Consider the following 26579-nt stretch of genomic DNA (forward strand, 5'->3'; position numbering starts at 1 on the left):
ATAGAGAGAAAGAGAGGCAGATTATTTCTATATCTTGGCTACTTTGAATAATGCTGCAGTGAACACAGGTCAACATACATTTCTATAAGGTGCTGATTTCATTTCCTTTGAGCATACACCTAGAAGAGGAATTTCTGTGTCATATGGTAGCTTCATTTTTAATTTTTTGAAGAAATCTTCATATTGGTTTTCATAATAGCTATATCAAACTACATTTGCACTGAGAAGTGTGAACAAATTCCTTCCAGAGAGAACCTGGAAATCAAGTTTTATTTTATCCCTGAAACAAATCAGTGGGGTAGGAAAGAAAGAATGGAAAGTGCCCTCACTTCCTCTCAAGCTCCTGGAGGTCCATTGTTTATCTGCTCCTTCTGATTTCAGATGCTGAATAATTAGAAGCCCAACACCCAGGCAGCAACTGAGAAAGTGTGTAGACAAACCCCTTCAGGGAGAAACTACTTTTTCTGTATTGAAGTATTTCTTTTAAACCCATTGCTATTTTCATGACAGGTTTAACATCAATACTTCTGTTATAAAGTCACACTGATCTAATTGTATCAGAGCTAAGACATTCTGCATAAATTTAACTTTAAGATTTTCAGAAAATGGACATGAGGACCAAATATTACCAAGTACTACCCAGATTAACACCTATAAGATTGGTCAGCAATCTTAAATTAAACCCAGATTTAGTCGAGTCCACTATACACAATAGTAGTAGAATTAAAAATTTTAAACCAGCCCTCAGTGGACTAGCATTTTAGAGAAGAGAAATTAAAGACAATCTCAAATTACATATTAAGCTTATAACTGTATTGTTTGTAAAAGATTGTGTTACAACTGTATGTCTGTAGGAGATTCTAATACAGACTAGAATTGAAAACCGTTGGAAGAAATAGATTTACAGTTCCCTTCTCAAGCCTTAATTATACTTTCCATCATTGAATATCTATTGAGTGCACTCAAGTCATGACAACCGAACCATTTACAGGGGTTCTCTTCATAGAAAGGACTGATTTAGCCGGGCTCGGTGGCTCAGCCTGTAATCCCTCGCTTGAGGAGGCTGAGGTGAGTGGATTGCCTGAGCCCGCGGGTTCGAGACCCGCCTGGGCAACTTGGCGAGACCTCATCTCTACAATAAATCAAAAAATTAGCCGTGCGTGGTAGCGCGCGCCTGTAGTTCCAGCTACTTGGAAGGCTGAGGTGGGAGGATCGCCGGAGGCCAGCAGGTCGAGGCTGCGGTGACCGGGAGCGGCCACTGCACTCCAGTCTGGGTGACAGAGTGAGACTCCAATTCAAAAAAAAAAAAAAAAAAGAAAGAAAGAAAGGACTGATTTGACTGCTTACTTTCTGCTCTTCACATTGTCGCCCTCCCCAGCTCATCAGGTGCGGCTGAGGTAGGAGTCACAGTCCCCGACACCATCACCGAGTGGAAGGCAGGGGCCCTCTGCCTGTCGGAAGACACTGGACTTGGCCTCTCTCCCACTGCCTCTCTCCGGGCCTTCCAGCCCTTCTTTGTGGAGCTCACAATGCCCTACTCCGTGGTTCGCGGAGAGGCCTTCACGCTCAAGGCCACTGTTTTAAACTACCTTCCCAAATGCATCCGGGTAAGGCTCTCTTTCCTAAATTAAACATGAGGTAACGGTTAAGTAAACTAAGAGTTGCATTCCTAAGAATACTGACAACTGATGTGTACAAGATGTGATGACTAGAGAAGGAATACCATCAGATATTCATTCATTATGTAAGTTACAGATGCTGATATCTCCAAATACCAAATTGCAACTTAAAACGAGAGTTTAGTTTTTATCCTAACTCATTAAAGTTAGGTAGTCTGTGCAGTATGAAGATTTCTAATAGGGACCACAAAAATCAGAACTCTTCATTCTCATGTCCTAGGTTCTACAAGGTCTCAACCTCTACATTCTCATGTATTTGACTTTTCAAAACTCATTTATTATATTAAAAGTTGATTGTGAGCATCTTACCTCTGCTGAAAGCATAATTCTTTATAAATCTTATATACTCTGCTGGCAGAGTTGAGAGAATAGTGAAGGTTCCAAGCCAAAGAAGTAGAGCGACATGATGCTATCTCTGTCTTTGCTCTCCTCTGGTTCCACTACCTGAAAGAGGAGGTTGCCCCTAAAATACTCAGATCTAGATGTCAGATCCACCTAAACGTACTAAAGGTACTTGGACTTTGTTTTTATCATTTTTAATACTAGGCACCCTGAACTCTAGCCAATCCCTCGATATGCTTTATCTCAAGCCCATTCTTTCTCTAATCTTTTTCTCACTCCAATCTCTGCCTTATATGTGGTTTTTAGGTCAGTGTGCAGCTGGAAGCCTCTCCCACATTCCTAGCTGTTCCTGAGGAGAAGGAACAAGAGTCTCACTGCGTCTGTAGAGACGAGCGGCAAACTCTGTCCTGGGCAGTAACCCCGAAGTCATTAGGTGAGGGACAAACTCCTAGAGATAACTCCCTACTCAAAGATTGTTTATATCATTAGGAATCATTTATCCAGTGCTACTTCCCTCAGAAGAAGACCCCCAAATGGTACAATTGTATTTCTTTGTCTTTCATTCTAAGATGCCTAGAAGGCTATCTCCAACATTTCCAACTTGGATTCTCAGTACCATTAACCTCTCATTTATGCCGTTTCCATCCCTGCTTCTGTGTATACACAAAACAAAAGTTCACAGAGTACTGACTATTTATAAATCTTGAGTTTGGAGGAATGGAGGAAGGGGATGATAGAACTCATCTCTGTTGGCCTTTTTTTCAGGAACTGTGAATTTCACTGTGAGTGCAGAGGCACTAGAGTCTCAAGAGCTATGTGGGACTGAGGTGCCTTCGGTTCCTGAATATGGAAAGAAAGACACAATCATCAAGCCCCTGTTGGTTGAAGTAAGTAAGCCTGCCCATGTGATAGGTCACAACTGAGTTGCAAAGAACAACTGATGAGGCCAGGCACAGAGGCTCAGGCCTATGATCCCAGCACTTTGGGAGGCTGAGACCAAAGGATCACTCAAGTTCAGGGTTTAAGACCAGCCTAGGCAACATAGCGAGATCTTGTCTCTACCAAAAAAAATTTTTTTTAAACTAGCTGGAAGTGGTGGTGCACACCTATAGTCCCAACTTCCCCGGGAGGCTGAGGTGAAAGGATCACCTGAGCTCAGGAGGTGGAGGCTGTGGTGAGCTGTAATCGTGCCACTGCACTCCAGCCTGGGTGACAGAGTAAGATTCTGACTTATTCTTTCTCTCTGTCATCTCTATCTGTATCTCCCTTGATTTATGTTCTCTAATTTTTTTCTTCATTTTTTCATGTATCCCTCATACAGCTTATACTTACAGAATTTGTTTATATACTACAACTCATATTATTTTCTTCACTATCCAGAAATCTGTAGTTCTCTTATCAACACACATGTACCAAAAGTCAATCCATTATCACCTCTAACTTTTCTTTCTTTTATCTAAAGCCTGAAGGACTAGAGAAGGAAGCCACATTCAACTGCCTGCTTTGTCCATCAGGTAAGAGTCAACCATCATAATCTTTAAAATATTGGCTAAAGTTTGCTTAACATCTGAAGTTCAAATCACTTGTATATATTACTCCTGCACTTTCCCTATGAGGTAAGATCTGAAGTACCATCAACACATTTGACAAATGAGGAAAACAGTTCTTAGGTTAAGTAATTTGATCAAGAGACTCTTCCAAGGCCATGCACCCCAAGTCTTGATCTTTTGCAGTGTCAATGCAAACACCAGGATGTCTTTATGACCAGTGTATGGTGTGGGTATAGGAAGAAAGTGGGATAGAATAAAAAGGGGATATTTCCTTGAATAATCAGTAATACAACATGTGGATAACTGAATTCAGGCCATTCTAACACTGAGTTTTGCAGCACCAACAGCATTTGATAGTGGGACTGTGCTATTTTCTAAAGAAAAGAGTTGTCATGGCTCTTACCATAATTTTCATATTAATATAGTTTGATACCAATCCTGTACCTAGCGTCCTATCAGTCATTTGAGAAGGAACTAAAGGAACTTAAAATATATAACTTTTTCCTGATGGAGAAATTTCTAGTCTAAACAAAAACATTTACAAAAGTTAGTACACTAAGAAATGTATATTTACACATTATGTTCTCATCCCAAACCAAATTCAAGTCAACATCATACATATGTTGATTGCCTTTCTCTATCTACCTATTAATGCCAATCACTATGTTTTTATGTTGTCAAAAAAACTTAACACACAAAATGTGTTCTAAAAATATAATTTCCCAGTTGCTTACCCTTATTTCTACATTTAGGTGGAATGTAGAAGATGAATTAGAGTTTGCAGGGGAAAAACATACATGATATTGATCTGGGCAATGATATTTTTGGATGTGCCCCCAAAAGCACAGGCCACAAAAGCAAAAATAGATATATGGGATTAAACTAAAAAGCTTCTCCATAGCAAAGGAAATAACAATTCTTTTATCAATATCCACTCAATTATTTTATCAATACTTCTCTATTTCTGAGTTCTTCATTTTGATTTAGCTATTAGGTATCCAAGCTAATCATCAAGCAGTTGTATTAAAATTTATCTTAATTACTCATTCAATTAAGTTTAATTACCCCTATATTGATACAAAAAATATATTCTCCTTTAAAAAAACAAAATATCATATTGAGGACTAATATCTGGCTGGATGTGGTGGCTCACTCCTGTAATCCCAGCACTTTGGAAGGTCGAGGTGGGAGGATTGTTTGAGCTCAAAAGTTTGAGCCTATGGTGAGCTTGACTATGCCACAGCACTGCAGCCTGAGTGACAGACTCAAAAAATAATAATACTAGTTTTTTATGATGAAGACCTGACTTAAAAACTAATGGCTCATGTCACCTTCCTGTAATATTTTTTAATACTTTAATGATCTCCCATGTACCTTTAGAAATGACATGTGTAGATGTGTTTGATTGTATGTGTGATTTACATGAATTTTATAAATTTCATTCTATAACTCATTCTTTGTTTTTTACTCAGCAATCTATCTTGGAGATCTATTTTAAATTATAGATATAGATCATGCCTTTTCATTGCCTTTGATTCCATAATAACAATATATTACACTTCTGCTTGGTTGTTTAGCCTTTCCATATTGGTTTTTCTAACTATTTGCCAGTAATAATTAATTAATTAATTAATGATAGTAATAGCCTCCTTGTGTACACATACAAGTGTAGCTAGTGTAGACATCAAAATGTGAAATTTCTGTCAGAGGTATTCTGCATACATGTACATAGCTTTTTTGTTGGTTGGTTGGTTTTGGGGTTTTTTTATTTAATTACATTGTAGATTGACAATTTATAACTGTATATATTTATAGTATACAAAATGATGTTATGATTTATAAAATACAATGTGAAATAAATAAAATTAAGCTGATCAACATATTCATCATCTCAAATACTTTTTATTATGAGAACATTTGAAATTTACTCTCTAAGCAACTTTGAAATGTACAATACATTAATATTACCTATATTCGCTACCATGTGCAACAGATTGCAAAAAAAAAAGTATTGCTCCTGTCTGAGACTTTGTGTTCTTTGAACATAACCCCATCCCTGTTCTCTGTAACCACTATTATACTTCTGCTTCTGTGAGTTTGATTGTTTTAGATTCCATATACATATGAGAACATGTATTATGTCTTTCGATCTTGACTTATTTCACTTAGCATAACGTCCCCCTGGTTCAATTATATTGTCACAAGTTACAAAATGTCCCTTTTTTAAAGACTGAATAGCTTTCCATTGTGTATATGTATCACATTCTTTATTCAGCCATCTGTTGATGGACACTTATGATTCCATCACCAGGTTACTGTGAATAGTGTTGCAGTGAACATGGGAATGCAGGCTTCTGTTCAACAAACTGATTTCAAATATTTTGAATAAATACCCAGAGATGGGCTCCCTGGATAATGTAATTATTCTGTTTTTTTAAGGAACCTCCACATAGTTTTCCATAATGACTTTACTAATGTACATTCTCATGAACAGTACACAAAGATGTGAACATGGGAATGCAGGCTTTTGTTCAACAAATTGATTTCAAATATTTTGAATAAATACCCAGAGATGGGCTCTCTGGATAATGTAATTATTCTGTTTTTTTAAGGAACCTCCAGATCATTTTCCATAATGACTTTACTAATGTACATTCTCATGAACAGTACACAGAGGTTCCCTCTTTTCAGATCTTTGCCAGTACTTGTTATCTTCTACTTTTTGACAACAACCATTCTGACAGGTGTAAGGTGGTATCTCATTGTGATTTTAGTTGGCATTTTTCTAGTGATTAGCAATGCTGAGCATTTTTAATGTATCTGTTGATCTTTTGCAGGTCTCCTTTAGAAAAACGTCTTTTCAGGTCCCTTGCTCATTTTTTATCAGATTATTTTTTTTCTTCCTATTGCATTGTATGAGTTCCTTTTATATTTTAAAAGTAACTCCTTGTAAGATATACGGTTTGCAAATGTTTTCTCCCAGTCAGTAGTTTTTCTCTTCACACTGTTAATTGTTTCCTTTGCTGTGGAGAAGCTTTTTAGTTTAAGGAAATCCCATTTGTCTATTTTTTCTTTTGCTGCCTGTGCTTCTGGGTTCACATCCAAAAATATCATTGCCCAGACCAATATCATATCGTTTTTTTTCCCCTACATTTTCTTCTAATAGTTTTATAATTTCAAGTCTTACATTTAAATATGTCATCCATTTTTAGTTGAGTTTTGTATATGATGTGATATAAGGGCACAATTGCATTTTTCTGCATGTGAATATCAAGTTTTCCCAAAATAATTTCTTGAATAGGCTTTTCTTTTCTCATTGTGTATTCTTGGCATGTTTGTCAAAATTCAATGGATTGTACACGCATGGATTCATTTCTGAGCTCTTTATTGTGTTCCATTGGTTAAGGTGCCTATTTTTATGCCAGTGCTATGTTGTTTAAATTACTATAGACTTGTAATATAGTTTGAAATCAGGTAGAGTGATAGCTCCAGTTTTGTTCTTTTTTCATAATTGCTTTGGCTATTTGGAGTTTTTTGTGATTCCTTATGAACTGTAGGGTTTTCTATCTCTATAAAAATGAAACAGATTTTAATAGAGATTACATTGAAGCTGTAGATCACTTTTTGGGTAGAATGGACATTTTAACAATATTCTTTCAATCCATGAACACTGGATATTTTTTCATTTGTTGGTGTCTTCTTAATGAATGTTTTATGGCTTCTGGTCTACATTTCACCTTCATGATTAAATTTATTTCTACTTTTTTTCATAGTTATTGCAAATGAGATTGTTCTCTTGATTTCTGATAGTTTATTGTTAGAATAGAAATGCTGTGGATCTTTGTGTGTTGATTTTGTATCCTGCAACTGTACTGTATGCACTCATTAGTTCTAACAGCTTTTTTGTGAAGTCTTTAGAGTTTCCTATATGTGAGGTTGCATCATCACCAACAGTGAAAATTTTACTTCTTTCCTTTTAATTTGGATGTTTTTTTCTTGTGTGATAAGCTTTCTTTATTCTTTTTTATTATTTTGTCTATTTGCTTTTCCAACTGAATAATTCAAGAATGATATTCTGTCTTTTAGTGCACTGATTCTTTCTTCTGCTTGATCAAGTCTGCTGTTGAAGCTCTCTATTAAATTTTTTAGTTCAGTCATTATATTCTTCATCTCTAGGACTTCTTTTTTATTGTTTTTATTTCTATATCAAATTTCTTGCTATGCTTGTGTATTGTTTTTTAAATTTCACTCAATGTTGTATTTTTATATTCTTATAGTTCACTGAACTTCTTTAAGAGAATCATTCTGAAATCTTTGTCAGTGATTTTATAGATCTCCAATTCTAGAAGATCAATTTTGGGGATTTTGTTAGTTTCTTTTGGAGGTGTCATGATTCCCTGATTCTGTATAGTCCTGTGTCCTTGCATTTTGTCTATGCATTTGAGAAGACAGCCACTTCCTCTGGCCTTTATAGATGTTCTTTGGCAGGGATAAACCTTCACTTCATTTAGTTTACCCTGTAATTCTGGAAAGGCCAGTTGGTAACAGTCTCAAAGAGCAAAGCTTGTTGTGGGTCCTTTGGTTGGTTAGGCCACTGACTTTGCTCTGATGATGGGTGAGACCACTGGCTGAACTCTACTGTCTGGAAAGATCACTGGTTGGACTCTGCTATCAGGTGGAGCTGCTGACTGGGTATTAAAATGGTCCCTGGTCAGGCCAGTCACAAGATGTATTGCCTAGATGGATGATTCTGCTGTTTGAAACCGGTAGTTTGATACGGTTATAGGTTTGGCTCTGAGGTTAGGTGGAGTCACTGCTTAGGATGAGTGAAACCAAAGGTTATGCTCCTTAGAAATGCATGATTGAGGCCGGGCTCGGTGGCTCAGCCTGTAATTCCAGCACTTTGGGAGGCCGAGGTGAGTGGATTGCCTGAGTCTGAGGGTTTGAGACCCGCCTGGGCAACTTGACAAGACTGCATCTCTACAATAAATCAAAAATTAGCCGGGCGTGGTTGCGTGCACCTGTAGTTCCAGCTACTTGGAAGGCTGAGGCAGAAGGATTGCCGGAGCCCAGCAGGTCGAGGCTGCAGTGGCCAGGAGCAGCCACTGCACTCCAGTCTGAGTGACAGAGTGAGACTCCAACTCAAAAAGAAAAAAAGAAATGCATGATTGAGAATTGCCTCCCTTTGTGGGTGAAGTTATGGGGTGAGGTTTTGGCTGAGTTTGGTCATAGTTTAACTCTCACATCACACAGTTCCAGCCCCTTATGTGAAAGCTGGGCAGGCATTTATCTGCCTGTGTGGGGTCATTGGACAGGCTTTTTGGCTGAGCTGAGCCACTCTGTGGACTCTTGAGTCAAACAGGTCTAGTATCTATACTTCTCCAAAATGTACAGAGGTAAATGTCTCCCAACCTGAGCAGTCATTGGGTCAGCTTTTGAGCTGAGCTGAGCTGAGCTACTCCTAGGTCAGGCAGATCTACCTCCCTTACATATCTGAAATGCTCACAAGTGGTGTCTCCTACCTGGGTGGAGTTGTTGGGGTGAGCTCTGAGACTAGGCTTGGAGACTGGCTATCTAGAAACTTGAGCCCAGTTGAGCTGCCCATTGTGCTTCTGAAAGTAACCAGCTCAGCTTTGCAGGTGAGCTATACGGTTGGCTATTTTCTATGAATAGGTGCCATAGCCGGCAAAAACACAGAGGTACCACCAAGATTCACATGTTGTTCACTGTGAGCTCTGTCTCTTTGTTTCTAGCTGACCCCAGGTGATCTAACCATGCTATTACTTCCAGTGTTCCCCATGGGATAAGACCAAAGTGGGATTCCTAAGAAGCACCTTGGAATGCTTGAAAAACTAGATGGCTGCCTCTGGTTCTCTTTTTTCCCCTGCAGAAACTGTAAGCCCAGAGAAATCCTCTCCATCTGACATTGTGCTAAATTAAGGGTGGCATGGTCAAAGTGAGACCATTATTCCTTATCATTCTAATTTGGTTTTTGCTAAATTCTGTGGACCATGTGGGTGTTCCAGATTTGTTTCCCAGTATTGGCGTTTTCAGTAAGATGTTCTGTGAACAGTTGCTTGTTGAACTTTCTGTGGAGAAGGGAGGAATCTGAGACTTTCCATTCCACCATCTGGCTTTAGCCTGAGTTTTAATTAAACTAAAAAAAAAATTCACCCTCTTTATTGCCTAAATACATTTAAACTTCCACCAGTATGCATTTCTATAATGTTTGCTTGCTATCATCTGTTATCAATGTTTTATTTTTTGCCAAAAATTTGGGTGAAAAACCATTTTACTGTTGTTTGACTTTATATTTTCTTAATCACAAGTGAAAATGAACTTATTTTGCATATTTGTGAATTGCCTTCATAACCTTTGACCATTTGTGTTTTGAATAATTAGTGTTTTTCTGACTCTGTTGTATGACATTGATTATTTATCTGTTGTATCATTTGTCTTTAACTTTGTATATGACACCTATTTTCTTACAAAATCGTTGATATTAATTTTATGAGAAAGGAAAGACAAATAGTACACTATTCTCATTGCCTTTTTTCATAATGCAGCAAGATGAAAATGGCAGTAAATATGTTTGTCAGTAACAATTATTTTATTATCAATGAATTGAAACATTTTCTTTTACCTGATCATTTGTTTTTTAACTTTGTTTATGGTATCTTTTTTTCACAAAGCTTTTAATATTAATTTTGTGAAAAAATTTATGCAGTATGAATATAAATAACTACACATCTCTCATTTCATCTTCATATAATTCACCAAGATTAAAATGGAAGTAAATGTATGGTCATCAGTAGCAGTTATTTTATTTTCAGTGAGTCAAATACTGTTCATTTTTACCTCTCTACACCCATTTTTTAGGACTTATAAAAATACTATCTTTATATCTGAAATTTAACTGAACAAAGGACATAGCTTTATTGTAAGATTTGTGATCTTTTGTGGAGAATTTTTCCTCTGCTTACATGCACATACAGAGTTTTGTTTCCTTTTTCTCTTGTACAACTATTGAGTAGGAAGGTTGGGGTGAGCACTACATGGATATTGTTATAACCATCTTGTGTTAACCATCACATGACAATGGAATCATAATTTACCTAGCTCTTATCAATTTTTCTTCTTTTGGAATGCAGTTCTACATGCAGGAGGAAAGATAGTTGAAGAAGAAAATCTGGAAATCTCATAATCCCAGTAGCACATTTTTAAGAAAATTTTTTTTAAAAAACTGTTCTTTTAAAAGAGGGACAATTTTTCTGCAGAAGTTTAGGTGTAAGGCACAGTCTTAGATTCTCAATCTAAGAGCTCCTTAAAAAGATATAGTAAAGAAGCAATATCCATATGACGATTTTGTTTTCTTCTCTAGGTGCTGAGGTCTCTGAAGAAATACTCCTAAAATTGCCACCAAATGTGGTCGAAAACTCTGCTCGAGCCACCATGTCAGTTTTGGGTGAGTCTCCACCTCCTAGTGGATTTGGGCATTAACAGCTTCTACTTTATTTACCTTCCATAAATGTTTACTAAAAATAACAACTTTAATTATAACTTCTTTCTTCTCTCCTTCTTTGGGCTTGTCTATTACTTCCAATTATATACCTCTTGAAGACTTACCCTTCTTCAAAATTTACATTTTCTTTAGCTTAACTAATTATTTCTTTGTAATGATCCTCATAGATTATAATCTCTAAGCTTTATGACTTCCCATCTCGCCCATTCCCTAGGAGACATATTAGGCTCTGCCATGCAAAACACACAAAATCTCCTCCAGATGCCCTATGGCTGTGGAGAACAGAATATGGTTCTCTTTGCACCTAACATCTATGTTCTGGATTATCTAAATGAAACACAGCAGTTGACTCCAGAAGTCAAGTCCAAGGCCACTGGTTTCCTCAACACTGGTGAGTTATTGACATTGTTATTTCAATTGAATTTCCCATTAGGCTTCAGTTACTTAGTAATACTGTGATAGATTAGCTTATCACACTACGATGATGACTATGATAAGAGTACTAGTTAATATGGTCATGTATAGAATATAATTATAGGATATTATTAATAATGGTTAGCTTCATAAAAACGATTTACTCTCCAATTTCCAACAAAATGTTTTAGGGCTCAGAACCTTCTAATGTGTGACAACAAAATTTAAGAAAGATCACAAGAGAAGCCAAGGCATTTTAGCAATTTCTACCGCTTCAGTGTCACATTAATCTGTCATGCTATTTCACTAACCTTCCATTCCAGGTTACCAGAGACAGTTGAACTACAAACACTATGATGGCTCCTACAGCACCTTTGGGGAACAATATAGCAGTAATCAGGGCAATACCTGGTAAGGAAGTGGTAATTTTTTGAGTTCCTATTTGTGCATCAGCTCTTTGACATGTATTATCACAACTGTAGCCACAGCAACCCTAACAGTTATGTATTATTAGAGCTATAGTTGGTTATACTAGATCAATACACCAAAATTAGTAAAGTAAAGCAGAAAAGCTGATACCCAAATACATGTATTTTAGACTTGTTCCAAAATTGATTAATCATATACCAAGACCATCTTTCTAAAATAAATTTTCTTTCTAAAATAGTTCCCATAACCATGAGTTTTTAAATGATATGGCCAGTGAACTTCCAGGTATCATGTTTACTTCCACATAAACCATGTTAACTTCAGCTTATATTAGTTTTTATATCATACTTATCTTGACTTAGAATAAATAAATTAATAGGAGGAAAGAAGAAAAAGACATTATTGTTATAATATGATATGAAACATTATTTTTTAAAATCCCTAAAGCAAAGCAGTATTCAAAGTTACCACACATGAGGGCTGTATGTGAGAATATTATGTCATCTACAGAAGGAAATCTCTTAAGAGAAGAGAGATTTAAAGCCTCACTCAAATAAGTAACAAAAATAAGTAGATCATACTTAGGGATTGGCAGTAGTGGGAAACTGCCAGGAGAGGGGAGGTGAGATTGGCAGTTGAGGGAAACTGCTAGGGGAGGGAGGGGCACACCTCATCAACAAGGGTACCTGCATAATCAACGTTTGTATACCTAACTCTGAATTGTACCCCCACACATCTTTAAAATAAAAAATAATGATAAAAAAAGAAGCACCAAAAAAAACAAGTAAATTAGAAGTACTGAGACTCCCTGTGGCAAAGGGAAAGTGAGTCAGCAAGGAAATACTAGATGTAACAGATTAATCAAAGCAACTACAGGAGATAGACGTTCTAAGTACACAAGAATTTTTGTTAGGTGACTCACATCATCTGAAGCCTGTTGCTGTGAGGTGGCTATAAAACCATTGTAAAAACATAAACATCATCACTTCCTTTCCCTGTCAGGCTCACAGCCTTTGTACTGAAGACTTTTGCCCAGGCTCGAACCTATATCTTCATTGATGAGGCATACATCACCCAAGCCCTCACGTGGCTCTCTCAGAAGCAGAAGGACAATGGCTGTTTCATGAGCTCTGGGTCACTTCTCAACAATGCCATGAAGGTGAACCATTCTGAAGCTAGTTTTAATTTGTCCATGATGATATCTGCAAGGATGAACAGAGGAAATAATAACGTAAAAGTGTCTAAGGGAAGGTAGCAGAGGAAAATAAAGCCTGGAGGGCGAGGGGGTGCGACAATTGTTGGTTGTGATACTTCGTCTCCTGGGAAGGAACCTGAGTAAAAGATGAATTCCATGACACAGCAGACTAGAAAGAGCTCATCAAGAGCATTCGCGGAAGCGGAAGTACTCAAATCTCTCTCTCATGTTCCCAGGGAGGAGTAGAAGATGAAGTGACCCTCTCCGCTTACATCTCCATCGCCCTTCTAGAGATTCCCCTGCCAGTCACTGTAGGTACCACTTCATTCCTCTGCTGAAGCACAGTTGTGGATGCAATGAAGCCACTGAACTGCTGTCTGAACTTCTATCCTACTAAAAGCCAAGCATCAGTTTCCCTTCTATGCGATGCCAGTGCTTCTCAGCTAAATAGATAATTTGATCGATCCTTTAAGAAAGGTTTACACTTTTCCGCTGATTCCCCTAGACTATTCCCCAACCACCAAAAAAAAAAATCTTAAAGATAGGCCATTTGAATATGAAATTAACAAATAAAAAAAATATTACTCTTTCTATGCATAAGAGTAAGGAATAGATAGAAAAAATGCATTTGAAAAATGTCTTAGCCGGACTCGGCGGCTCAGCCTGTAATCCCACGCCTTGGGAGGCTGAGGTGAGTGGATTGTCTGAGCCCACTGGTTCGAGACCCGCCCGGGCAACTTGGCAAGACCTCATCTCTACAATAAATCAAAATGAGCCGGGCGTGGTAGCACGCTCCTGTAGTTCCAGCTACGTGAAAGGCTGAGGCGGAAGGATCGCCAGAGCCCAGCAGGTCAAGGCTGCGGTGGCCGGGAGCTGCCACTGCACTCCAGTCTGGGCGACAGAGTGAGACTCCAATTCAAAAAAAAAAGAAAGAAAAATGTCTTTACCTTCTGTGGTGTGACCTGTGTGTTTACCTGGGAATGCTAGCGCCCCTGTTTCCATAGCTCAGTTCCCTTCTTGTTCTTCCTTCATAGCACCCTGTTGTCCGCAATGCCCTGTTCTGCCTGGAATCAGCCTGGAAGTCCACACAGGAAGGGGCCCATGGCAGCCATGTCTACACCAAGGCACTGCTGGCCTATGCTTTTGCCCTGGCAGGTAACCAGGAGAAGAAGACAGAAGTACTGAAATCACTTGATGAGGAAGCTGTGAAGAAAGGTGAGAGTACATCTGAGATATTTCTCCTGTCATTCTCTGTAAAAAGAACTACATGGCAAAAATCCCTACTTCTTTTTTTTTTTTTTTTTGAGTTGGAGTCTCACTCTGTCGCCCAGACTGGAGTGCAGTGGCTGCTCCCGGCCACCGCAGCCTCGACCTGCTGGGCTCCGGCGATCCTTCCGCCTCAGCCTTCCGAGTAGCCAGAATTACAGGTGTGCGCTACCACGCCCAGCTAATTTTTTGATTTATTGTAGAGATGAGGTCTCGCCTGCCTAGGCGGATCTCGAACCTGCAGGCTCAGGCAATCCACTCACCTCAGCCTCCCAAAGGCGCGGGATTACAGGCTGAGCCACCGAGCCCAGCTAAAAATCCTTACTTCTACGTCCAATGATCCCTGTCCCTTTTTTTTTTCATCTATATCATGTATATTTTGTCCATATGTTCTTTTAAGATCTAGGATTTCTTAATCAAATTAGACATCAAAAGATAAGAGGCAGTGCAGATGCTTCTCAACTTACAAGGGGGTTACATCCTGATAAATTCCACCATAAAGCCTGAAAAATCTTAAGTGGAACCAGTATAAATCAGGGACCATAATGTACTAGTGAGAAGCTCAACCTCTGAAGATGAGGTTGAGCTTCCAAAATATACTACCTATGTGACCTTGGACAAGTTATTAACTTCTCTGTTCAGTTCCTTTATCAGTAAAATGGGGATAATAATAGTATTTACCTCATAGGGTTGTTGTGAGTATTAAGTGAGTTGATAATACACAAAAAACACCTAGATTATACAGCACATAGTAAATCTTATAAAAGTCCTAGCTGCTATTACTAAAACATCAGTTCCTAATGTACACCCAGTCCTTACCTGGCATATTATATAATTTTAAACATAAAAAAAGTTGATGGAAGTGAGCTTATGAATAAATTATTATATTTTAAGCTAATTTCATAAGATAGTGTTCACCAATCTATTCATATTCACTTAATACTGCCACAGATACCATGGTCTATATGAAGAATTGAAGAAGTAGAAAATTAAAATTTTTTTAATGCAAATATGTAAAACATATTTAAATATATTTCATTCATTAAATATATTAAAATATATTTCATCTTTCTCCTTTGGCAAAGCCATTCATTACTTTTTAAATGTATTGGAAAATATTATAGATATACCAAAAGGCATAAGATATAATTAGCAAACACCTGTGTAACTCTCTCACAGGTTAAGAAATAAAATATTAGCCGGGCTCGGTGGCTCAGCCTGTAATCCCGCGCTTTGGGAGGCTGAGGTGAGTGGATTGCCTGAGCCCGTGGGTTCGAGACCTGCCTGGGCAACTTGGCGAGACCTCATCTCTACAATAAATCAAAAAACATAGCTGGGCGTGGTAGTGCGCGCCTGTCGTTCCAGCTCCTTGGAAGGCTGAGGCGGAAGGATCGCCAGAGCCCAGCAGGTCGAGGCTGCGGTGGCTCCCACTGCACTCCAGTCTGGGCGACAAAGTGAGACTCCGACTCAAAATTAATTAATTAATTAATTAATAAAACATTACCACTGCAGGAAATTCCTCTGTGCATCACTTCTACTTCCAGAGGTAATCATTATCCTGAATTTGTCAATACAACGTCTATGAATTTCTTTATACTTTTGCTGCATGTATATTTCTAAATCATATGAGAATCTTTACTTTTTTCATCTTTGGATAAACAGTATCCTACTTTTAAATATTGCAGCCTCCTAGTTTTTTGTTTGTTTGCTCTTCATTTTTAAGTTCAACAATATACTGTAAGAAAGAGATTGACAGTAGCAGGATAACTGCTGGGGTGGGAGGTGGAAACACAATATCAGTAAGGGCACCTGATCTCAAACCAGGCAAAGTGGGGACCAAAGGGAGGTCCAGACTTTACCTGTACAACGTTCACTTGTATACCTAATCCTGAATTGTACCCCACATCTTTCAAATAAAACTTTTTATAAAGTTCAATATTATGTTGATAAAATACCCTATAGAGGCACTTGTAGGTCTACTTTACTAATTTTCACTGGTACATAATATATTATAGCGTATACATAAGTCATAATTTACGTAATTTGAGTGTCTCCTCAGAGATCTTTTCTTGTTATCTTTTGCTACTGCAAATAGTGCTGCAGTGAATACCCACGTGCCTGTCTCCTTGTGCATGTGTGTGAGTTTTCTAAGTTATACTTCAAGAAGCATGACTGATGAGTGCACTAAGCACATTTTCCCTTTTGATAAATGGTGCCAAATTGTTTTCAAAAAGTAATCAACTCCTCACAGCAGTGTACCTAGGAATGACCAAAAAACTCAGAATTTATTTATTCAAAACTGTGCATTTATTCTTCCATGTTTAAACTTCAGTCACCTTCAAAGTATTCTCCGTTTGAGGCAATACATCTATGGAGACACTTTTTCCACCGCTCAAAACAGTTTTTGAACTCATCCATTTTCTTTTTTACTTTATTATAAAGATGTGGAGTATAAGTCAGGATGGGGTACATAGGCAATATCCATGCAGGTGAAGTTGGGGCCTTCAACCGGCCCTCACTTCCCTTGATTTACAACCAGGCACCCTTTGTGCTGTCACGTGTCCCACCCGCCACCTAGCAGTGCCCCACAAATGCCAATCCCTCCCTTAGGCTGTTGTGATTAATGTTCAGGTCCCACTTACGAGTGAGAATATGCGGCACTCGACAATTTTTATGTCTTTTGGTGCTTCTGCCATTTTTTGGTTCGCCTCTTCCGCACATTTCCCTTTGAGGACTTTTTGCATCCGGGAAACAAAAAAAACAGTCTCCTGGGGCAAGATTGGGTAAAAAAGGGAGGGTAGGGCATGGAGGTCATGGTGTTTTGGGTCCAAAACTGCTGAACACTCAGCACAGTGTGGGCAGGTGCATTTGTCATGGAAAAACCAGTCACTTGTTTGCCACAACCAGGCACATTTCTTCTGCAAATCATGCTGCAACCTTCTCAAAACTTCCAGACAAAAACTTCAGATGGCCATTTGAACCAGAGCAACAAATTCCTAGTGTACCACAAGGGGCCTACCCTCAAAAAGATCATTCCGGTTTGAGGGGAACTCCCCTCTCATATAGGTTCTCATTGTTTCACTCCCATGTCGGCCTTGGTATTTCAAGGATTACTGTAGTTTTTTCCAGTCTAATGATTGCAAACTGTACTGTTTCATGGGGTCTGTGATCCTCTCAAGACACCTTCAAGGACAGGCTTTTTAAGAAATCGCATGAAGGCTGGGCGTGGTGTCTCACACCTGTCATCCCAGCACTTTGGGAGACCAAGGTGAAAGAGTTGCCTGAGCCCATGGGTTCATGACCAGTCTGGGCAACTTGGTGAGACCTCGTCTCTATAATAAATCAAAAAATTAGCCAGGCATGGTGGTGCATGCCTGTAGTTCCAGCTGCTTGGAAGGCTGAGGCGGAAGGCTCGCCTGAACCCAGCAGGTTGAGGCTGCGGTGGCCGTGAGCGTGCTACTGCACTCCAGCAGCCTGGTCAACAGAGTGAGATTCTAACTACAAAAAAAAAAAAAGAAATTGAATGAACTCCAGCTATAATCTAGATAATATCAGAAATGGAAAATAGCCACAATCAGTGAGAGAATTTGCTCTGCCATTTCTTTCTCCACCAACCTCACCATAACGACTATGGGTATAGGCTTCTGATTCCAGCAACACTACCTGTCTTAGCTGGGCTGAAACACACCAAGTTCAGATTCACATACCCAAAAAAAGCATCGCTATAAGGCTCACGAGATTATAATTGGAATGCAACCCTCAGTTCAGCACTGGCTTAGACACTTTCAGTTAAATACGAATATGTCCTCACATAAATATCTTTTTCTCACCTTTAAGATGACTCAGTCCATTGGGAACGACCTCAGAAACCAAAAGAGACAGAGGAATATTTTTACCAACCCCAGGCTCCCTCTGCTGAGGTGGAGATGACAGCCTACGTGCTCCTCGCTTACCTCACGCCCCAGCCAGCCCCAGCCTCAGAGGACCTGACTTCTGCAATGCACATTGTGAAGTGGATCACAAAGCAACAGAATTCCCAAGGTGGTTTCTCCTCCACCCAGGTGAGTGATTGGCTAGAAACTTTTACGTCCCCTTCAAATGGCAAAAGGTTTGAACAGACTATTAGCATATACCAGAAGAAAAAGATGAAGATAACGATAACTTGAAATAAAGAAAATGTTATTAGAATTTAGGGATATTGAGAAATAAGAGAAAATAAAAGTCAAAGAGGTCTAAAAAGAAAATGTCCAGAATTCCTTCACTCCAGCTCAGTGTTATTATCAATCTCCTATTTCTTTTTTTATTGCTTATTTTTTTTATTTTTCTATTTTTTTATTTTAAAGAAATTGCTCTGTTTCATGGGGTGTGTGATCCTCTCAAGATGTGGGGTACAGTTTAGGATTAGGTATACAAGTGGTCATTGTACAGGTAAAGTTTAGGCTTCCCTTTGGTCCCCACTTCGCCTGGTTTGAGATCAGGCATCCTTACTAATGAAGTATGCTCCCCTCTCCCCCATCCCCTGGCAATTTCCTACTACTGCCAATCCCTTTCTTATAGTATTATGATAATTGTTCAGGGTCTGCTTATACGTGACAATACGTGGTACTCAGTTATTTGTTTCTGTGATAGATCGCTGAGTATTATAGACTCTTAAATCCATCCAAGTTGTTGCAAAGTTCATAATTTTGTCCTTCTTTATGGCTGTGTAATATTCCATCCTATTCCTAATAACAGTTCTATCATCCCTCTAAAGCAGTATGAAGTGCCAGCAGAATGGATGAAATATCACTTACCATTCTTCTGGCAGTTCTAAGTCTCATTCAAATCGTTCAGAAGAACTCTACTCAAAATCCAACAATCTCCTTGCAAATCTCTCCATTCTTAGGTTTCCCTTAACAAGCTTCTTTTAAGGTGAACACATTTTATTCTTCTTCATCCACTCTTAAAACACAAACATTTATTCACCAGAAGCATGAAGAACTGTCTTTAAACATCCAACTCTAAATCTAACTGCATAATCATGTATCTAAACAATTCAGGATCTCAAACCAGGCAAAGTGGGGACCAAAGAGAAGCCCAAGCTCTACCTGTACGATGTCCTCATGTATACCTAATCCTGAATTGTACCCCACAGCTTTAAAACAAAATGAAATATATAAAAAAGTAAAAAATAAATAATTCATACATATGTACACAGCAGAAAGTTTTATCTTCAAGGAATTTCTGTGTTTGCTTATACAACCTAAAAGATAGGGGGATGTGACAGATTGGCATCTCATCCTTTTGCCATTGTATTTAATCTCTTATTTGTTCATATGAGTGAAAAAAGCTAAATAATTTTGTTAGAAAGTTATTCGTTTCTTAGAAATCTATTATTTGAAGAATGTCATCTGGGTTCAATATTGATAAGTACTGAGAACACGGCACACCAGGGGGAATCCACTGCACACAAGAAATAGTCCAACAAAAAAAGAGAAAGCCAAATAAAAATGTCACTAAATAAAAAACAATTATGATATTTATCTTTTATGTCCTTTGGAGAAACTGAAGCATGACCTTGCTCGTGGCTAAAAAGAACCTGCCTTATCTCAGGGCAATGAACTCAGCAACAGAATAGCGTTTAGCTGGGGGAGATAGCCAGACTGAACTTTGGTTGGGTGATAGCAGATGCGACCACTGTCACAAAAGACTTGCTAGGCAAATAGGTGATGCCAATTAATGATTCCCATCCATGTAATATTTTTCACATTTCATATCCCACGTATACTTATAGAAGGAAAATGATCCATTTTCTGATAAATAAAATAAACGTCTGGGGCATATAGTCCAAAGTAGCTTTGTGAATATTATGGTTCTGTCCTCCATTTAAAGATTAGAATCAGTTTTGAAATTAAAGCACCAATGTTTAAGTAGTGAGGGAAACAGGAAACTAAAGCCATTTTGTGACAGCTCACTTGCGCCTTTGGAAAATACCTCAGCCCTCAAAGATTGATCATACCTAAGTTGGTTCTGTCACTCATCTCTTCCAGGACACAGTGGTGGCTCTCCATGCTTTGTCCAAATATGGAGCAGCCACGTTTACCAGGACCGGGAAGGCTGCACAAGTGACCGTCCAGTCTTCAGGAACATTTTCCACAAAATTCCAAGTGGACAACAACAACCGCCTGTTACTACAGCAGGTCTCATTGCCAGAGCTGCCTGGGGAATACAGTGCAAAAGTGACAGGGGAAGGATGTGTCTACCTCCAGGTGAGACATGTGTCTACCCTTGGGCAGCAGATGAGAACAGAGGACAGAGGAGGACAGTAACTCCTCTCAAAGGAAAGCCCTAACTCAGCACACAAGATGGAAAAATCAGAAAAAGAGTTGAGAGGAATTCTGGGAAAAGGTAAAAAACAGATTTTGTCTTTAATGTTTCACAGACATCCTTGAAGTACAATGTTCTCCCAGAAAAGGAAGAGTTCCCATTTGCTTTAGAGGTACAGACTCTGCCCCACACTTGTGATGGACCCAAAGCCTACACCGGCTTCCAGATCTCCCTGAATGTCAGGTAAGACCTTCTGACTCTATCACCTAGTTCTTCGACTAACGGTCAGTTTTCCTACTGAAACTCCTCATTAAGCAAAGCAGTATGACACTAAATGTTTGCACTGCATTTATTGAAAAAGCTATGTATTCTTTTAAGTTGATACAATAAAACTCTCAGTGATGGGGTTTACATTGTCCAGTCTCTGCCTCCAGAATCCATTATTGTCCAACCACATTATTTAAAGGGTAATAATTCCCCTCAATAAAAGCTAAATAAAGAATATTATCCCTTGCCTCTGACCTGAATTCCTTCTAATGCTGTAGAAACCCTATATTATTCTTGATTTATTCAGGACAGAGATGAAGAATTTCCTAAAAGTTTGAATAAAAGCAAACACCAACTCTTTAGTTAGAATTCCTATTGGCAATTAATAAATCTCAGGTCATCTACAGGACAATCAATTTGGGGAAGATATATATGCATCAGTATTCAAATAGCCACAAGGCTTATGCCAAATCTGTCCACAAGAATATTGTAACTTGGCTGGGGATACTATTCAAGGAAAATGTTAGGATAAGGTTGATATAAGAAGTGACTGGCATAGATTAGCAGTCACAAGTCCATGCATCACTTGCAGAGTTTTCTTAAAATGCAGATCCTCAGCACTTACACACTTGAAATTCTGTTTCATTGGGTCTGGAGTAGGGTCTAGTTTCTCTGGCTTTAACAGGCTTTCTAAAAATTCTATGCACAACCAATCTTCATCTCTATCCTGAATAAAGCAAGACTAATATAGGGTTGTATAGCATTAGAAGGAATTCGGGTCAGAGGCGAGGGATAATATTCTTTATTCAGTTTTTATTGAGGGGAATTATTACCCTTTAAATAATGTGGTCGGACAATAATAGATTCTGGAGGCAGAGACTGGACAATGTAAACCCATCACTGAGAGTTTTATTGTATCAACTTAGAAGAATCACATGTACCTTTTAGAGCTATTGAGTGTTTAATGTGGACCTGGACAAAGGGAATATTTAATAACACAGAAAATCCTAATTCCTTCCTCACTGGATCTTCAGTTATACCGGGAGCCGTCCTGCCTCCAACATGGCGATTGCTGATGTCAAGATGGTCTCTGGCTTCATTCCCCTGAAACCAACAGTGAAAATGGTGGGTTATTATAAGCCTAGATACCCTTACTAACTGTTGTATGTATCCCCAGACTAAGACAGTACTAATATTAAGATACTGTTAAATCAACCTCTATCAAAGCCTATGCTATCTACAAACTTAAGAAATATAATTTAGTGATAAGTGCCCAGCATGTGCAGAGAACTGTGCTGGGAGCCATGACTACTAGAAAAAAAAAAAAAAAACTGTCAGCAGGTTCCTGCTAAGTGCTCTTTCCTTCAGATAAGTCAACTAAGATCAGGTGTCATGCTAATATCAAACATTTTATCCAAATTGCCTTTCATTTTTAATTTTACTACATTATGATTTCACTTACAGAACTCATTTGAAAACAATTTTACCCTTAAGCTTATTTTGGAAATAATAAATCTTTTTTCCCTGGATCCCCTAGAGCTTTCATCTATTTAACATTTGTGATGTCTTCATTTTCTTCAGCTCGAAACATTTGACCATGTGAGTCGGACAGAAGTCAGCAACAACCATGTATTGATTTACCTGGATGAGGTGAGAGCCCTGCCAATCCAGCTACAAAAAAAATTAGATAATCTCTTTAAGGAAACATCTGGATGAGACACCCTACCAATCTAGTTGCAGAAAATCACACTCAGTGATCTATCACAGAAACAAAGAACAGAGTACCATATGTTCTCATTCATAAGCAGAACTTGAATAATTATAATACTATAAGAAAGGGATTGGCCAGGCTCGGTGGCTCAGCCTGTAATCCCAGCACTTTGGGAGGCCGAGGCGAGTGGATTGCCTGAGCCCGCGGGTTCGAGACCCGCCTGGGCAACTTGGCGAGACCTCATCTCTACAATAAATCAAAAATCAGCCGGGCATGGTAGTGCATGCCTGTAGTTCCAGCTACTTGGAAGGCTGAGGCGGAAGGATCACCGGAGCCCAGAAGGTCGAGGCTGTGGTGGCCGGGAGCGGCCACTGCACTCCAGTCTGGGCGACAGAGTGAGACCCCAACTCAAAAAAAAAAAAAAAAAAGAAAGGGATTGACAGTAGTGGGAAACTATCAGGGGAGGGGGTGTGGGATTGGCAGTTGTGGGAAACTGCTAGGGAAGGGAGGGGCATACCTCACCAACAAGGGTCCCTGCATAATCAACGTTTGTATACCTAACCCTGAATTGTACCCCACATCTTTATAATAAAATTTTTTTTAAAAAACAGTCCCTCTAAGGGAACATGAATGCATTTAGAAAATCACTGCCATGCTAGAAATTGGAGAATCCTAATATTAATTCCAGTGAGTGTTCTCTCCTTTATTTATATTTTGCCTGAGATTATGAGTAGAAATGGATTGTCATGTTGTGATATTTGTGCTTTAAAGGCTCCATGAGAAAGAAATTCTTCACAAAATGTGTTTATTATGTCTACAAGTTATTTTAAAAATACTGTGTAACCGTATTTAAGGAAGTAAGGAAGTAACCATTGTGATTAGTCAATTATTATATCAGCTTCCTCATCAACAATATAAAAGGGGAAAATACTGTCAATCTTTGTGAGAACTCAGACCATTAAATAAGACCAGTCCACGGATAAAAAAAAGTGGTACCTATACACAATGCAGCCATAAAGAAAGACAAAATTATGAACTTCACAGCAACTTAGAGTCTATAATACTGAGTTATCTATCACAGAAATAACTGAGTATCACAAGTTCTCATCCATAAGTGGACCTTAAATAATTATTGGAATACTATAAGAAAAGATTGAAGCCGGGCTCGGTGGCTCAGCCTGTAATCCCGCACCTTTGGGAGGCTGAGGTGGGTGGATTGCCTGAGTCCTCAGGTTCGAGACCCACCTGGGCAACTTGGTGAGACCTCATCTCTACAACAGATAAAAAATTAGCCGGGCATGAACCTGTAGTTTTGGCTACTTGGAAGGCTGAGGTGGAAGGATCGCCGGAGCCCAGCAAGTCGAGGCTGCGGTGGCCGGGAGCGGCCACTGCACTCAGGTCTGGGCGACAGAGTGAGACTCCAACTCAAAAAAAAGAAAAGAAAAGAAAAGAAAAGGATTGACAGTAGTGGGAAATTGCTAGGGACTGGGGGTGGCAAGATTAGCAGTAGTGGGAATCTGCTGGGTGAGGGAGATACACCTCATCAACAAGGATACCTGCATAATGAACATTTGTATACCTAACCCTGAATTGTACCCCACATCTTTAGGTAGACCAGTCTAACAATAAACCAATCTGATTTTATAGATATATATGATAGCCTAGTTTATTCATACATATATTGATGGGAATTATAACTTATACATTTTATGAAACTTAAACAAGGCTATAATGATCAACCTTTTAAATATTTCAGTCTTCACAAAATACATATTGAGTGTTTCTACAATACAGGAAAGTTCAAACTGAATCAAATTTCTGGATATTTATAGCTAATCAATAAAAACATAGATTATTTACCTCCATGAACAGAACCATATCCTGGAATTGATTAGGTATGAGTTGTGTTAGTAATTTAAGAAATAATTTGGAGAATTTCCATCCACTCAGGGATTTCTGCACAATTTAAGAACCCTGTAGTGTGCTGTTGGTAGATACAGGTTTTTTTCCCCCCCTAAAAAAAGAATACTTATTCAAAGACAGGAGAAAGCTTCCTGGAAAGTCGTTTAATCGCCTTTTGCTTTCTAGGTATCAAATCAGACACTGAGCTTGTCCTTCAAAGTTCAGCAAGATATTCCAGTAAGGGATCTGAAACCAGCTGTAGTGAAAGTCTACGATTATTATGAGACAGGTAAGTGTGAGTGATTTTCACATAAAAATTAAAGTCCTGATCACAGAAATTTAGATTTGAGAGATGGGTTAGGGTGAGGTATTACATTAAATGCTCTTATTGCTTAATTTTGTCTCTATCAAGTCTGATTCTCCTCTTTCTATACACACATTGTAGGAACTACTTACATTTTAAATATATCAACGACTAACACAAAACGCCTGTAGGGTATTTAGTTCCCTTTTCATCAGATAAATCAACTGTAGACAAGATCGAGATTTAAGTAAGCAGCACATCTGAAGTGCCCCTCAGGAGTCTGAGATAAAAGAAAATATAACACATTACATTTGGAAGGGTAATATCAGGCAGCAAGCAACACATCAGAGGAATGATGCTGACATTTCTAATACAATAAAGTTTCTCCCACAACCAAGATTCCTTCCTTGGCCTATATCCCTCAAATGTTGGCTTTCTTTCTCACTTCATGTAATGATTTTTTTTATCAGATGAGTTTGCAGTTGCTGAATACAGTGCTCCTTGCAGCAAAGGTAAGCAATTCACAGTCCTTCAAAATGCCTGTTCTCAGATCCCCACCGTCACAAAATCTTGGCTGTTTTTTATAGACATATTGCTCACACTACATGTTATTATAGAAAACACATTTATTGGAAAGACTCACTGTGTCAATCAAACCTCAGACATTTCATAACATTGTTTACTGGGTAATTATCTGTAACAGATTTCATTTCCCACTTTACTAATTAGGTTTCTTTAGACATTGTGCTACCCAGATCTGCAGGAATATTTTCTGCTCATGGAAGAAAGTCCATCTTAATTTTCTCTTCTTTCCACTATCACAGATCAAGGAAATGCTTAAAGACCAGGTAAATAAAAACTGCAAGACCATCTTAATTTTCTCTTCTTTCCACTATCACAGATCAAGGAAATGCTTAAAAACCAGGTAAATAAAAACTGCTTTGCTGAAGTCACTGTTCTCAGGACTCCAAAGAAGACAAGTGTTTTTGTATCTCCAAAGATTTGATGAATAAACTTTTTTTGGTCAATTTCTATCATCGTTTCCTTATTCATTCAATGCACATTTTTATATTTATGTATAATTCCCAATAGAATGCAAGTCAAAAAGTAATAGCAAACAAGGTCTGAGGAACTTCAGAGTATGAAAAATGATACAGCGATGTTGGCCTGAGTACATATATGTAGGAGTTGCAGGGAAAAACAGAAAGTATTGAGTTATGTACTAGGAGAGTGTAAAGTGTGTTCAGTTATTGAAATACCCTAAGAAAAAACCAAACAGTGAATTTTTATAAGAAAATGAAAGACTGGGCCAGGTATGGTGACTCACACCTATAGTCCCAGCTACTTGGGAAGCTGAGGCAGGAAGAACGCTTGAGCCCAGGAGTTCAAGGATGCAGTGAGCTATGATCATGCAGCTGCTCTCCAGCTTACATGTCAGAGCAAGAGCCTGTCTCTAAAAAAGACTGACTTGACCAGAAAAGACTTTTCATATTAAAAAGAAGTATGAAATACAAAGTTGAATAAGTCATATTGGGAGGCATAATTAATTGGGTTTTGACATGAATTGGGACTTGTGTGTCCTACATTAGACCTAAATCTGCTACTGACTGATGAGAGTGATCAGTTGGTTAACCTTGAGTCTCCGATTCAATAATGGATTATAGACTGAAAATTTTGACGGGATGGTACATG

General features: G+C 38.5%; 1 protein-coding gene across 1 annotated transcript in view; it reads left to right on the top strand.

The window, feature by feature from the left end:
* The window catches only part of A2M (alpha-2-macroglobulin), a 51172-nt gene extending 25253 nt beyond the window's left edge, over nucleotides 1-25919 (top strand). Inside the window, exons 19-36 of the mRNA XM_008059433.2 lie at nucleotides 1379-1607; nucleotides 2328-2454; nucleotides 2787-2908; nucleotides 3484-3535; nucleotides 10953-11036; nucleotides 11308-11484; nucleotides 11831-11918; nucleotides 12939-13095; nucleotides 13368-13442; nucleotides 14166-14346; nucleotides 18235-18458; nucleotides 20427-20645; nucleotides 20819-20946; nucleotides 22005-22095; nucleotides 22552-22620; nucleotides 24770-24872; nucleotides 25358-25399; nucleotides 25789-25919. Coding sequence (XP_008057624.1) covers nucleotides 1379-1607; nucleotides 2328-2454; nucleotides 2787-2908; nucleotides 3484-3535; nucleotides 10953-11036; nucleotides 11308-11484; nucleotides 11831-11918; nucleotides 12939-13095; nucleotides 13368-13442; nucleotides 14166-14346; nucleotides 18235-18458; nucleotides 20427-20645; nucleotides 20819-20946; nucleotides 22005-22095; nucleotides 22552-22620; nucleotides 24770-24872; nucleotides 25358-25399; nucleotides 25789-25805 — 2185 coding nt within the window. The 3' untranslated portion in view covers nucleotides 25806-25919. The remainder of the gene's footprint in view (nucleotides 1-1378; nucleotides 1608-2327; nucleotides 2455-2786; nucleotides 2909-3483; nucleotides 3536-10952; nucleotides 11037-11307; nucleotides 11485-11830; nucleotides 11919-12938; nucleotides 13096-13367; nucleotides 13443-14165; nucleotides 14347-18234; nucleotides 18459-20426; nucleotides 20646-20818; nucleotides 20947-22004; nucleotides 22096-22551; nucleotides 22621-24769; nucleotides 24873-25357; nucleotides 25400-25788) is intronic.
* The last annotated feature ends 660 nt before the right edge of the window (nucleotides 25920-26579 follow it).

Source organism: Carlito syrichta, unplaced genomic scaffold (assembly GCF_000164805.1).
Source record: "Carlito syrichta isolate Samal-C Ts95f unplaced genomic scaffold, Tarsius_syrichta-2.0.1 Scaffold304046, whole genome shotgun sequence".
NCBI classification, from domain to species: Eukaryota; Metazoa; Chordata; class Mammalia; order Primates; family Tarsiidae; genus Carlito; species Carlito syrichta.